At 41.4% G+C, this 13,669-nt stretch overlaps 1 protein-coding gene across 1 annotated transcript in view; it reads left to right on the top strand.

Annotated features, from left to right (window-relative positions):
- Positions 1-2,968: 2,968 nt before the first annotated feature.
- Positions 2,969-13,669, top strand: part of ube2h (ubiquitin-conjugating enzyme E2H) — a 47,778-nt gene continuing 37,077 nt past the window's right edge. Inside the window, exon 1 of the mRNA XM_084049632.1 lies at positions 2,969-3,252. Coding sequence (XP_083905758.1) covers positions 3,200-3,252 — 53 coding nt within the window. The 5' untranslated portion in view covers positions 2,969-3,199. The remainder of the gene's footprint in view (positions 3,253-13,669) is intronic.

Genomic DNA, 13,669 nt, shown 5'->3' with positions numbered 1-13,669 from the left:
TTGACACTGATTCTGTTCCGGATTGAAAGGTGTAAAGACATATAGGTTAAAGAGGTTTAAATGGGCTAGAGAGCCTTTAACTACAAATTACTGTTTGTGTACTTTTTTTTTTTTCCTTTGTGAGGAGGAGAATGTCCTTCTCTGGAGTGTGCTTTAGTTTTTGTATTATCAGATATTAAAGCCAAGTAGAACAAAAGCTGTGCCATAGGAATCCAAACCTGTTTTGGATTAGAAGAATGAAATAGTCTCATTCCAGTTTGCCTTCATGTTAATGCAGTTCCTTCCCTTCTACTGTGCATGTGCATTCATTCCTAAAATCTCATAAGGAGTTTTAATAAAATGCTTTTTTTTAAAGTGTTCTAATTTTTTCTTGGTGAGTTTTTGTTCACTCCATTGGGGGGGGGGGGGATAAGAACATGTTCCCTGGTTTTATTTACAGGTCTTCAAAGTGGGGGATGTGGACCCCGTGTTGGGGCAGCCAGGGGCCGAGAGGGGGGTCAATTGGAATGGAGATTAAAGAGGAAAGAAAAAAATAATAAATATATATAGCTACTGTATAGTCACCATAAAAAAAACTTAATTCTTTTACATGTGTGTATATATTTTTAAATGAATAAAATAAAATAATTAAATGAAAGCAATTGGAGAAAAAACTGTCCCCTCACGTTTTCGAAGGACAATATCAGAACCAAGGACCAGCGTTTTCTATGAATCTATTATGGTTAAAATAGAGTTTGAAGTTACAATGGCTTTGTATAGGAAGGGGACTTGTCTGATAAAATTAATATCAAATATCTAAATACTGATTCAAGCAACTTAAAAACTGTCTGGGGTGAAACACAAAAGCCAGAGTAGACATCAAAATGACCCCAACCATGTTTGAAAGTGAAATATCCCTTTAAGTCCCTTTGTTTTGATTGCAACTGTAGGGCTGCAATCAAAACATTAATGAAAATAGCCAATCTACAAGCTCATAACGCGTTGCCAGCTTATAGGTCAGCTATTTTCACTATTTCTGCACGACACCATTGTGCGACAAAGCATGAAATGGGGCCTAAGAGGTTAATTGATTCATTGAAATACAAAAACATTTTAAATTCTTGACTAATCAAAAAAGTAATCAATTGAATTGTATTATCACCAAGAAAATAATTGATAGTTGCAGCCTTAGTCAGCTTCACATTAGTCAGTCAACAGTGATAGCAGGGAAGTGAATCCTTTCTCTGTTATAGAAAATTGTAAATCTGCCAGTTGTGATAATTATGGAGCACCTTCTCTGTCTCATGTTGCTATTATTAACTCCACCAAGGAGATCATGTTCTTTTTAAAGACACATTAGACAGATTACAAAGAATCTTTATAATGAATGTCTTTCTCCAAATGTCTTTTCTCAAAATAACGACTTAGTAGCTCGATAATGCAGGTTTATCAAAATAATGACAGTATCTAAAAAATAATTACATCTCAGAATGATGACTTGGTATTTTACAAAAGATTAAATTACTTTGTATGTCAAAGTAGTTATTGAAGAATGCAAAGGATCTTTTTTATGAACTAGTAAATTGTAACTGAATAACAAACAAAAGTTAAAGGATCTAAACCATGCATTTAAAAAATATATTATGTATTTAATATCATATTGTTTATGTCCCTCAAACGTTTTTCAAAAGGTTTGAGCCTAAATCAAGCCTCAGATATAATCATTCCAACTACCTTCTCTATGGCTTATAATGCACTTTCACCTGCAATACCACATTGTCCTGATTTGCCCGTTGCGCTATTGAGCCAGTTTGTATGCATGTTCGGCAAAAACCCATCCGCTTGAATGGAGAGTAATTCTTTCTGACACCAGCAGGGGTGAAACACTTCCTATACAGCCTCAATTTACAACTCAGAAGCTGGCCCCTTGCTCCATTGCTCCGCCCCTCTGTGTTCCTATTGGCTGGGGTTTAAACAGCCATAACTCCAGTTCCCAGCATGCTAAAGAACCCAAACTCTAGGTGCTCTTAGACGGCCAATAGGGACAGGATGTAATTGCTGAAGCCCTATGCTACAGCATCCAAACTTAGTGGATGGTCCCACAGACTTCCAATTTCACTTACGGTTTGTCGGATTGCCTTGAAACCGGTTTTACCAGGAAGTGGTCGAACAGGTATTACAGTGGACCTGGGTGCTGCAGGTGCATCACTGCTCGGCAGCAGTGTTTTTTTTTTATTCCACAACTGGGCGCTACACTCCCTCTGCCAGCCTAGGGAAAGCCCAGAGCCGAGCTCATGCCTCCTTCAATGCATTAGAGCTAACAAGCCTTCTTATCACCCGACAGAGGGGAGTTTCCCCGGTTGGAGGTAGCGCGTGGAAGGAACACGATATTCCAACCAGTTAGTCCATCAGGCGCCCCGGCTGACCAGGGGGAGGCAGTAAAGACACCACGATTACAACATGTTTTTGTGAGGATACGCGGAGGAGAGGACACGCCCCCAGCGGCCCCGGCGGGAATCGAACCGGCAGCAGTGTTACAGCAGTGTTTAACGCTTAAAATGGCCATACATCGGTGACCATTGCTCTATCAGCACGCGCACACACACACACACACACACCCACCCACCCCCACCCACGCACACGCACACGCACACACACACACACACACACACACACACACACACACACACACACACACACACACACACACACACACACACACACACACACTGTAAATAGTGAAATAGTGTGGAAGTGCTTCGATGGCTTATTCGACTTCGAACTACAAACATGCCCGTTCTGGTCGCACTGTCGCACATAATATGACGCCATAGGCGGAGGGATCGATCGACGGACGGACGCTGCTGCTTTGCTTTGCTTGTCAGAAGAGAGAGAGAGAGAGAGAGAGAGAGAGAGAGAGAGAGAGAGAGAGAGAGAGAGAGAGAGAGAGAGAGAGAGAGAGAGAGAGAGAGAGAGAGAGAACAGTAGAGCTGCTTACTGCAGACACACAGACGGACACGTATTTTCACCAGCTGTAAGGATTCCTTGTGTGTTTTTAAACAAAGCCAAATGTTAACGTCCAGTGATAGTTCGGGGTTTACAAGAAGCTACAGACTGTCTAGCGTGTAGGAGAAGGAGAGGAGGAGGAGGAGGAGGAGGTGGTGGTGGAGGAGAAGAGGAGAAGAAGAGAGGAGGTGTTGTTTGGAATATAATCAGAAAAATGTCGTCTCCAAGTCCAGGCAAACGGCGCATGGACACCGACGTGGTCAAACTGTATCCTTTACATTGTTTGTGGGAAAACGTCAACAACATGAGTTTATTATAGAAGAGCAGTGTGAATGTTGTGTGTGTCTGTAAGCGTTTAAACCGTTAATTATGACACGTTATTGTTGTTGGTGTCCTTCTTGTTTTAGCTTTGCTGCAGTTGTTGGTAGCTTTCATTGTCAGTGGCTTTGTTTTTGTGTGTGTGTGTGTGTGTGTGTGTGTGTGTGTGTGTGTGTGTGTGTGTGTGTGTGTAAACAACATTTTTAAGCTAGCTATAGCTGTTTATAAGCGACAGACTGACACCGTTGGTAGGTTGGTTGCTTTCCTGTAGATCTACAGTAGATCTACAGTAGATCTACAAGCTAGCAAGCGACCAAGCTGTCTGTCGCTTGTCGACAGACAGCTTGGTTGCTTGCTAGCTTGTAGATCTACTGTAGATCCACTGTAGATCTACAAGCTAGCAAGCATACCAAGCTGTCTGTCGCTTGCTAGCTTGTAGATCTACTGTAGATCTTGTAGACCTATACAAGCGACAGTGTGTCCTGCCATGAAGGTTTAATCATGTGTCCTGTTGTTGTTGTTGTTGTTATTGGGGTCACTTAGTTTACATTAAGATCATAATGAAATCACTCCTTCTCTTCTGTTCTGTCTGTGTCCTTTTTGCTTTTATTACTGTTTATTTCTGACCTCAGCAGCTGTGTAGCTTGGCTATGCATTACTACACATTACTTTGTCTGTACATTATGCATGTCACTACTGTTACTGCTGCTGTTCTCCATTTCCTGGAACATCTTTGATCCTATCCATATGTTATCTATATTATGTTTTATTTGTTTGACATTTAGTGGAACCCCATTGAAGAAGTGTGGGACAGTTAAAACGTTGTGTCCTGTCCAGCCTCTTAAGGGAATCATTGTTTACATAACTCTAAACCTAGCTGGCTGCCTTTGTTCTGAGAATGTAACTTAGTGTAACAGTGATGTTACAGCTGTTTAGACTTGGTGACGTTACTATAGGATCTGAAATAAGCTTGTTCTGCATCTATTGGTCTTACATACAAATTAACCACATCAAGTCAAGAATAATAATTACTCTTCATATGCTTGTATTGGATTTTTATACATGTGACAATAACACACTGACATCAATAAACAGTTGAGCTAGCTGGCCTTGGCTAGCTGTTTAATTTCAAGTATCAAAATGGCCACCTGGATGTCTTTATGTCTCACTGAATTTTAATGTATTGTCGGCTTAAAATGTGTGTTGTTAATAACAGCTGCACTTAGTTGTTGTTAGATAATTAGTTGTTGTTTCCTGGTTGGAAAAGTGTTAAGTTTGGAGTGGAGTGGCATCATTGGCTGGCCGTAGCTGGTGTGTAAACACGGTATTGTTGTTTTCACTGCAGTTAGTGCTTTACTGTCACAATGTATTGTTGACAACAACTAGTGTATTCCCCCCTATTCAGGTCATTATTGTTGTCACCGTGACTGCTTTTCCTTTTGTATTCAAGATGTTTTTGTTGTAGTTTATCTAGAAATGGCAGAGGAAGTTCAAAAAAAGATACTGCACATATGTGCTGTAGCAATGTTCTAGAAGAGAGTAGTGAGAGCAAGTTGTTTTGTTTGTGTGTGTCTGCTGAGTGGAAAGCAGCTTAATGATTGGATCGTCTGTTACTAGCCGGAAACCACACGAGGGTGGGACTTTTAAGAACAGCTGATCATGGAACAGGCAGTAGCTTTTTTTTTAGTCAAAATATGGGGCTAAAACTGTCCTAGTCCAAAACAAACAAACCAAAAAGCAAGAGGGCCATCTATTTTTGACATCTCAAAAAGTGGCTTCATGAAAGCCAGCAAATACTTTTTGTAAATAGTAGTTGTTCAAAAGTTTGAGGATGCTGATATTTGTTTATTTACTATTTACAATGTAGCAGACGCTCTTAATCCACAGCGATTTACAGTAAGCAAGGTAAACACAAGGTGATACATCAAATGCATAGAAATAGTAATCTAGGATCATAGGTAAACCAAGAACCTAGCATCAGTCTAAATAGTATAATATAAAAAACCTTTTCTAGTTGTTGTTCATTTGTATGGGCATCTATACATGATGTTGTCACATTTGAACTGAAAACCTTTTGTTTTGCCCGATGGCTGAGGCTGAATTTGTGACACAACAGACACATGTACCTCATTTGCCCAATCAATTCTTTCCCAGTTAGCACATAGTACTCTGCTAGGTTGTTGGCCTACTGCCTAAAGGCATTTGTGTCAACGGCTGTTAGCTAGCAACGGTTCTTGTTTGAGCAAGTAAACTGTGGCAGTACACACCAGAGCTGTAAAGGATTGCGAAAACACACACACACACACACACACACACACACACACACACACACACACACACACACACACACACACACACACACACACACACACACACACACACACACACACACACACACACACTGCAGCAGCAGCTAACCTCTCAGCTGTAAACCCCCACTGTCCACTGAAGCTCTTAGTCAGTGACAGGCGAGAGCAGGTTCGCTGAATGCCACCTGCTCTGTTACACACAAGGACATAATGTGTGTTAAAAGTTACCAGTGGGTACTTGGCATTACATTTTGAGAAGCAGATTTAAGTGTGCGAGCGCTTGCTTTTGAATTGAGTTCTATAGGCTTGAGTTTTGTCTGGGCTACACTTACAATAAGTGAATACTGGTTAATCGAGATAATCGATTATTAAAAATGTAACCAATTTTTATTGACCCGTTTATTGACAACGGGTCCCATCGCGACACTTTCAAAAAGATCATATCGCGACGCGTCGTGCGGGCTTGTAGATGGACAATGCTTGTGTGTCATCGTTGTGCGACAACGGATAAAGTAGAGCTAAATCAGTCAAATAATCTTTCACGTTGATTCAATGATGAAATTTGAAATGAAAAAATAAATAAATAACCAGAAACAAAAAAGCTTCTCGATTAATAGAAAAAGTAATCGATAGAATAGAATAACCTCTAATAGGCTAACTGATAGTTGCAGCCCTTCTGTTGAGTGCTGTTGAGTGTTAGTGGTTCTTCTGGGCCTGTCACTGGAGCTGCACTTGCAGTTAACAACCTTCTCTCTGTGCTCTCTCTCTCTCTTTCTCTCTCTCTCTCTCTCTATCACCATGTCTTCCCCCCGCAGCGTAACCAAAACCCAGAAACTAACACCGGCCTTTAGACAGGAGGAGTAGCTCTTCTCTTATGGGCTGACACCGAGAGGAGAGGAGCCCGCACACACATTAATTTGCCGCGGCCACAGGAGAGCTGAGAATCTGGAGCGAGGCCCAATTGGGAATTTGTGAAAACGAGTGTCAGAATGACCTCGACATGGAGCCACCGCTAGACTTAAACTACACTGTGTGTGCAGCAGAGAGAGAGAGAGAGAGAGAGAGAGAGAGAGAGAGAGAGAGAGAGAGACCGTTTGACACCAAAGTACCCTAAAGCAGTGGTTCCCAAACTGTGGGTCGGGACCCCCAGGGGGGCTCCCAAATCATTTTGGGGGGTCCCCAGATGATTAGCTTAATGTGCAACATTGTTTTCTCACTCAACAGTAAACAAACAAACGTGTATATACAGGGTATCTGCACATTTCTAAAGTGATAATTTAAGGACTTTTAAGACCTTTTTGATACAAAATGGCCAAATTGTCAAATATTACCTAAGAAGTAGCCGACCTACAAGCTCACACCGCGAGGCGTTGTGTTTGGCTATTTTCACAATATTTATCTGCGAGTCAAACTAAATGTAAATGCCTATAATTCCATGTGCTTTTCTGGGTGGGGGGGTCCTCAGTTCACTTCAAATATGATTATTTTGGGGGTCGCGGTCTGAAAAGTTAGGGAACCCTCGCCCTAAAGGTTTCTAGTACTCCCTTATATCTACACGGGTGACATTCGGTGTATCCCCTTTGTGCCGTTTAATGAAATAATCATGGTGGAGAGATACGTGTTGTGTTACTACAGTGTTTGTGTGTCACACACACACTCTATCCTCGCTCTTCCCCTAATTTGAAGGCTTGCAGTCTGTCCTACACAGAACTCCTCAGTGTTAATTCAAAATCATATCAATATCCTGATATGAGACTAGTGTCGTCTGGTATTTTGGGTATCATAATATTGTGATATGGCATAAGTGTTGACTTTTCACTTAAAGGAGTAGTTCACCCCAAAAATGAAAAATGTTCTATCAATTATTACACACCCCATGAAGCCTTGTATTCATGGAGATTTTGCGACAAAAAATTAAAAATCTCCATGAATTCAAGGCTTCATGAAATAAAAAAATAAATGACAAAAAGCTTCTCGATTATTCGATGAATCGAAAAAGTAATCGATAGAATAACCTCTAATAAGCTAAGTCTTTTTTTTGGGTGAACTACTCCTTTAAGCCCTAATTTATACTTTAAAAAATGTTCGCAAATAGTGAAAAATAGCAGATCTACGATGTGGCCATCAATGTTTATGTCGTTTCATTTGTGCTCATTAAAAGATAGTGTGATGATGAAGGGCTGAAGGACTTTAAAACAGTTATTTCTTAATTATAATTAAGATTTATTTGTTTCCCTGGCACAAAAAGGGGGGAACGAATAATGACAAAAACAAAGGAAACAAACAGACCAAACAAATCGCTATTGTCTATCGGCCAAATTATTACTTTGAATATCGGTAGCCACCCAGAATTTCCCAATATTCGGTGCGTTCCCTATCTTTTTGGTAATTTGCAATTGCCTGATCGTTGTACATGTTACTTTAACCCATTAAGACCTGGAACTCTGTCATTGTTAGATTTGAGCTAAAAAGCATTATTTTACACTTTGGGCTATTCAAAAATAGCAGATATGCCGCGCTACGAGCTTGTAGATCTGCTATTTTTGAAAATTCGTGAAAATGTGTGCAAATCTTTGAATATATATATTTTTAAAGCAAACATTTTTAACTCAAATCTTTGCTTCTGGGGGGTCCCTGGAACAACATATTTTGATGGGGGTCCGCGACCAAATACATATAATTTTGGGGGTCCTTCACATGAAAAAGACTGAGCACCACTGATATAGAAACATACGTTTTTCAGAAAACTGTTGAGATTTAGGAGACATGTAGAATCGGCTTCAGGTCTCGATGGGTTAATTTGTGAATGCTTCTGTTCTTGGATTCAGAGAGTTGCAGTGAGCATTACATCTTTTCTTCTGTGGGGACGAATGTACTTTCTTTTTTAGATGCGTGTTGTGCTGTTATTTTGGCTGATGATCATGAGAATTCAGAATCCAATTATTCGTCAAGTATGCGTACTCACTCACGACTCATGGAATTCATTAGTGGCCTTCGTTCTCCCTCCTCGGGTTTGCTGTTGAGCCTTAAGCTTCGTTAATCTGAGCAGGTAGGACAGCAGAAGGTTCACATGTCCTCCGGGTGATTGTGACACACGGCCGATGCCGTGTACGTACAGGCCTGTCACAATTTTGACATAATCGTCTAATCACAATTATTTGAGATCATCGCAATTAGGTTGTCATAATAGTCGTAATCGTTCTTTCATACGCTTTGAGACGCTTTCAAGATATAGCGGAACCTGACATCACCGGGGTCAATTATTGACTTGGTTCTTAAATTAGATTAATTAATCTTTTCTTATCTTATTTAAGAGCTGAGTCAATTTGACACAAAACATAGATTTTTAAGATTATTTCTTCATAAGTTATTATTATAAGCTTCCGCTTCTTTAGCGAAATAAACGGGCAGAACACCGGCCTACTATTCATAACAGACAGAGGGCCCTAACTTGCGTGCCACCAGATTTGAGCTAAAAAGCATTATTTTACACTTTGGGCTATTAAAAAATAGCCGATATACGAGCTTGTAGATCTGCTATTTTCGAAAAATCGTGAAAATGTGTGCAAATCTTCTGAATATATATATTTTTAAAGCGAACATTTTTAACTCAAATCTTTGCTTCTGGAGGGTCCCTGGAACAAAATATTTTGATGGGGGTCAAATACATATAATTTTGGGGGTCCTTGACATGAAAAAGATCGAGCACCACTGATATAGAAACATACGTTTTTCAGAAAACTGTTGAGATTTAGGAGACATGTAGAATCGGCTTCAGCTCTCAATGGGTTAAAACGTCCTGTCAAGTCAATGAAGAATGAACTTGTTTGTTGTTCTGCTTCGTGAAGCTTCACTATTGAACCTTAGCTTACTCCTCTGGTCATTGCTTTGTACACTTTGTCCTCTGTGAAGCAGTTACCTTTTGAAAAGCAACTGGGCCCTGAGGTGAACATGGCTTCAAGGATGAAAGCTCATTGCATTGGAGAGCTCATCATTACCATCATTATGCTCATTTTTCCCTGTAAAGTAAAGCTGCTTCGGCGAGGAACAAGCTGGGTATGTTTTTAATCCACGCCGCCGGAAGGTCCAGCAGTGATTGGATAGGAGTTCTGTGAAGCATGGCCACACCAGTGAAAAGGATTGGGGGGTGGGGGGGGGGGCAGGGTTGTCAGGGGTTTGCATGCTTCATTGGCTCCATTATCCATCATAATACCTGGCACCAGCAGCACTGGTCTTCATCACCAGACGGCGGTTTTACTGTGAGAACAGTGTATCGTGTGTCATATATTGCGTGTTGCCTTTCATGCAGAACCCACGCAAGGTGACTTCCCATTATTGTGATGTTCTGTTTTTGTTCCTATTCTCATATAGGACAGCTTTTCTTGCGTTCTGAAAGTGACTGTTGTGTGAGGCCAGCAGTTGGATTTCGAAGGAAGTTCACTATTTCATTTAGACCTCCACAGCGGGGGGTGTAGGCTGGTAGGGGCAAGGTGTACCTTCTTCCTGCTTATTAGACCCCCCCCCCCCCCCCCCACACACACACACACACACACACACACACACACACACACACACACACACACACACACACACACACACACACACACACTCCACCCACTCCTCCTGTCCAAACCCTTCACCCTCCCTGAATGGAATACCAATCTCAGGCTTTATCTGCCTCTCAGCCGGTAGAGTTTTCAGTCCTATTGTTGCCCGTGCGGCCTGACATCCGGACCGCATCAACGGTGAGGGTCTTTTGTCTTCTCTGCGTTTACAGGAGCCCCCGTGCTCTGTGCTCTCTCTCTCCCTCTCTCCCTCTCTCTCTCTCTCTCTCTCCCTCTCTCTCCCTCCCTCTCCCTCTCTTGGTGTTGGACCGTGTAAGTCACACAGTCACAGGCACATAATCTGCAGCCGGTTCTATTCTTGCCGTGACTGAGTCAAGTAGACAGCCGCTGACCGTAGGGACGGACAGAGCCCAGCGGCTCGTGTCCAGGAGGCCTGGTTCTGGCCTGGAGTGACAGGGCTGAGTGAGGAGAGGAGGATCATGGGAGGACAGAGAGAGGTTGGTGTTGTGTTGTGGCAACATCATGGTACTACAGTAGATTCACTACATCGGTGATTCTCAACCTTTTTCAGGCCGCGATCCACCAAAATAATCATATTTGAAGTGAACCCTCCCCTGACAAGCACTTGGACTTGTAGGAATTGAGGCATTACATTTTGTTTCGCACTGTTCCACAGATGCAAATTGTGAAAATAGTGAAAATCTAACATGTTCACAACTATTTCTTAGGTAACATTTGACAATTTGGCCAATGGTTTACTACAGTAATGGTCTTATTGTAGTATTGCATTTTGTATCTTAGCGCAGGGGTCTTCAACCTTTTCAGGCCAAGGACCCCCTAGCTGAGAGAGAGATGAAGCAGGGACCCCCTCTATATTGTATAAAATTGTGTTTCAGATTAATGTTTTTCTTTTACTTGGTCTGCTCTTTTTTCCCTCTACACCTACAGCCTCTTTACCAAAAATAGCCGATCTACAAGCTCACAACGCCTCGCAGCGCGAGGCGTTGTGAGCTTGTAGATCTGCTATTTTTGGCTAAAGTTCTCCTCAGAAAAGGGGTTGCTAGGGTTCAAGTGGTTAAGTTAAAGATAAAAACATATCACACAAAGATTTGGCGGACCCCCTGTAGTAGCTCTGAGGACCCCCTAGGGGTCCTGGACCCCCTGTTGAAGACCTCTGTCTTAGCGGTATCAAAAAGGTATTAAAAGTCCTTAAATTGTCACTTTATAAATGTGCAGATACCCTGTATACACTTATACTGTATGTTGGTTTGTTTACTGTAGAGTGAGAAAATAATGTGGCACATTAAGATAATCATCTGGGGAGTGGGGACCATCCCAAAATCACTTAGGGCCCCCCCTGGGGGTCCCGACTCACAAGTTGAGAATCACTGCACCACATGTAGGCTAGTGTGGTGATACGTATATACAGTAGAACATGTAGGCTAATGGTAGCTGGTAATATATACAGTGTACACAGTATATGCTGTGCCCACCTGACTGCCCGTTCGTTGTGGGTAGTGCGTGGGGCTGGGCTGGGGGGGAGTGGGGCGGGTGCTAAAAGATGATCGGCCCAGGGGCCTGCTGCTCAGGGGTTAATCCGTCCCCCCTTTGCATGGTTTCCTCCGCCGTCGGTATGTGAATGTGTGTGTGAATGGGTTAATGTAATGCACATTGTAAAGCGCCTTGGATAAAGGCTATAGTGACAAAATTCTAATTTACAATTTACTATGACGTTACCACTACCCTGCATGTACATGTATCATGTATGTACTGTGTAGGCTAGTGGCGGTAACATGGTGCATATATTATACATGTAGGCTGGTGGTAACATGGTACAGATGCAAACATACAGGCCATACAGGTCATGGTCATCTTGGCTTTAGGTTAATATTTAACCTGTTTTTGAGAAGTTCAAACACAACCTCTGGCTATCTAGTATAAAGCCCACATATGGACAAGAATCCATTGCTTTCCCTGTATTTCACTATTGTTAGAGTTGGATGATAGACGCGTTGTGAGCTTGTAGATCGGCTATTTTCAAACATTTTTGTACTTTTACTTTTGGTACTTTAAGTACATTTCGATACCAATACTTTTGTACTTTTACTCAAGTACATTTTTAATTCCAGACTTTTACTTGTAACAGAGTACTTCTACATTGCAGTATTGATACTTTTACTTAAGTAACACATTTGAGTACTTTTTCCACCACTGTATGAGCGTGTCTATTTTAGTCATTCATTTCCAATAAATATGAAGTCAAGTAAGACGGGAGGGATTGTGAAAATAGTGTGTGAGCGCATCCTAGTATGCACAGAGAGTTGGCCCCATATGACCGTTAGGCTTAAAGCGTAATTCATCGTATCACAAAGCACGGTTCACAAACAACTTTCATTGAAATGAATTGGTGGGCTGCCCGCCCTCTAGATATATTACTCTATGGTGCAGCCCTCCCCTCCCCCCTCCAGTAGCACCTAGAACAGGGGTGGGCAACTTTGATGATGGAGAGGCGAGAGGGCCACTATTATTTCCACACTCACTCCAGAGGGCCACATTGCATATACTGTCAGGCCATTCTATGTCACACAAAAGTAGCAAAAATAGCAGATCTACAAGCTCAAAACGTGTCGCAGTTTTGAGCTTATAGATCTGCTATTTTTTGCAATTTTTGAATTGGAATTCAGATATTTTTTTTTGCTATTATTGAATTGGAATCCTGAAAAGTAACATTTTTATTTAATTTCAAATGCATTTAGTTATACTTATGTTAACTTTATTATGAACTTAAATACAAATACATTGGACATAAAAAAGACAATAGAATTTTAGTACTAGTCATTAAGCTACTACCTACTGATATAGACTGAAGTAATTAAAGTGGGTCATGTTTGCAATTGTAACAGCTGAAATCAATAATATATCAGTATTCCTATATTAACCTGCCCAGTTGCCCATGTATGACCTAGAACTGCGTTTTTCCTGCAGGAAACCTCCCACGTCTGTATCATTCAAGATTCTTTATTTCAAGTATATTTTCAGATTTCAAGTAGATTTTCACCAACAAATATTAGAAAGTATTCATTTATTCACACACAAATGTGTGTCTGTGTGTGTGTGTGTGTGTTTTCTATGTATATACGTACATAGATACAAAGGATAAGACAGCACAGACAATTTAAACAATGAACCATATACTATGGTTCGGCAAATAACATAAATACGTAAATATCATTGTGAAGGCTCATGTACCTCACTCTTAACACAACTTCTCAAATCGTATGCGTTGATAAGAGTAGCTTAGCTCCAGTCCTATCCACACCCTGTACATATGGCACTATCTGACTCTGTGGCTTTATGCGAGTCTCATCTGTAACAGCATGATAAAAGCATATGTGTGTGTGTGTGTGTGTGTGTGTGTGTGTGTGTGTGTCGCTGTCCTCGCCTCATGCCCCTATGCCACACCTGTCCTCAACATTAGACTGCTTGACCGTT

The sequence above is a fragment of the Gymnoscopelus microlampas genome, assembly GCF_963454915.1.
Source record: "Gymnoscopelus microlampas genome assembly, chromosome: 23".
NCBI classification, from domain to species: domain Eukaryota; kingdom Metazoa; phylum Chordata; class Actinopteri; order Myctophiformes; family Myctophidae; genus Gymnoscopelus; species Gymnoscopelus microlampas.
This window is presented reverse-complemented; position numbering and strand designations above follow the sequence as displayed.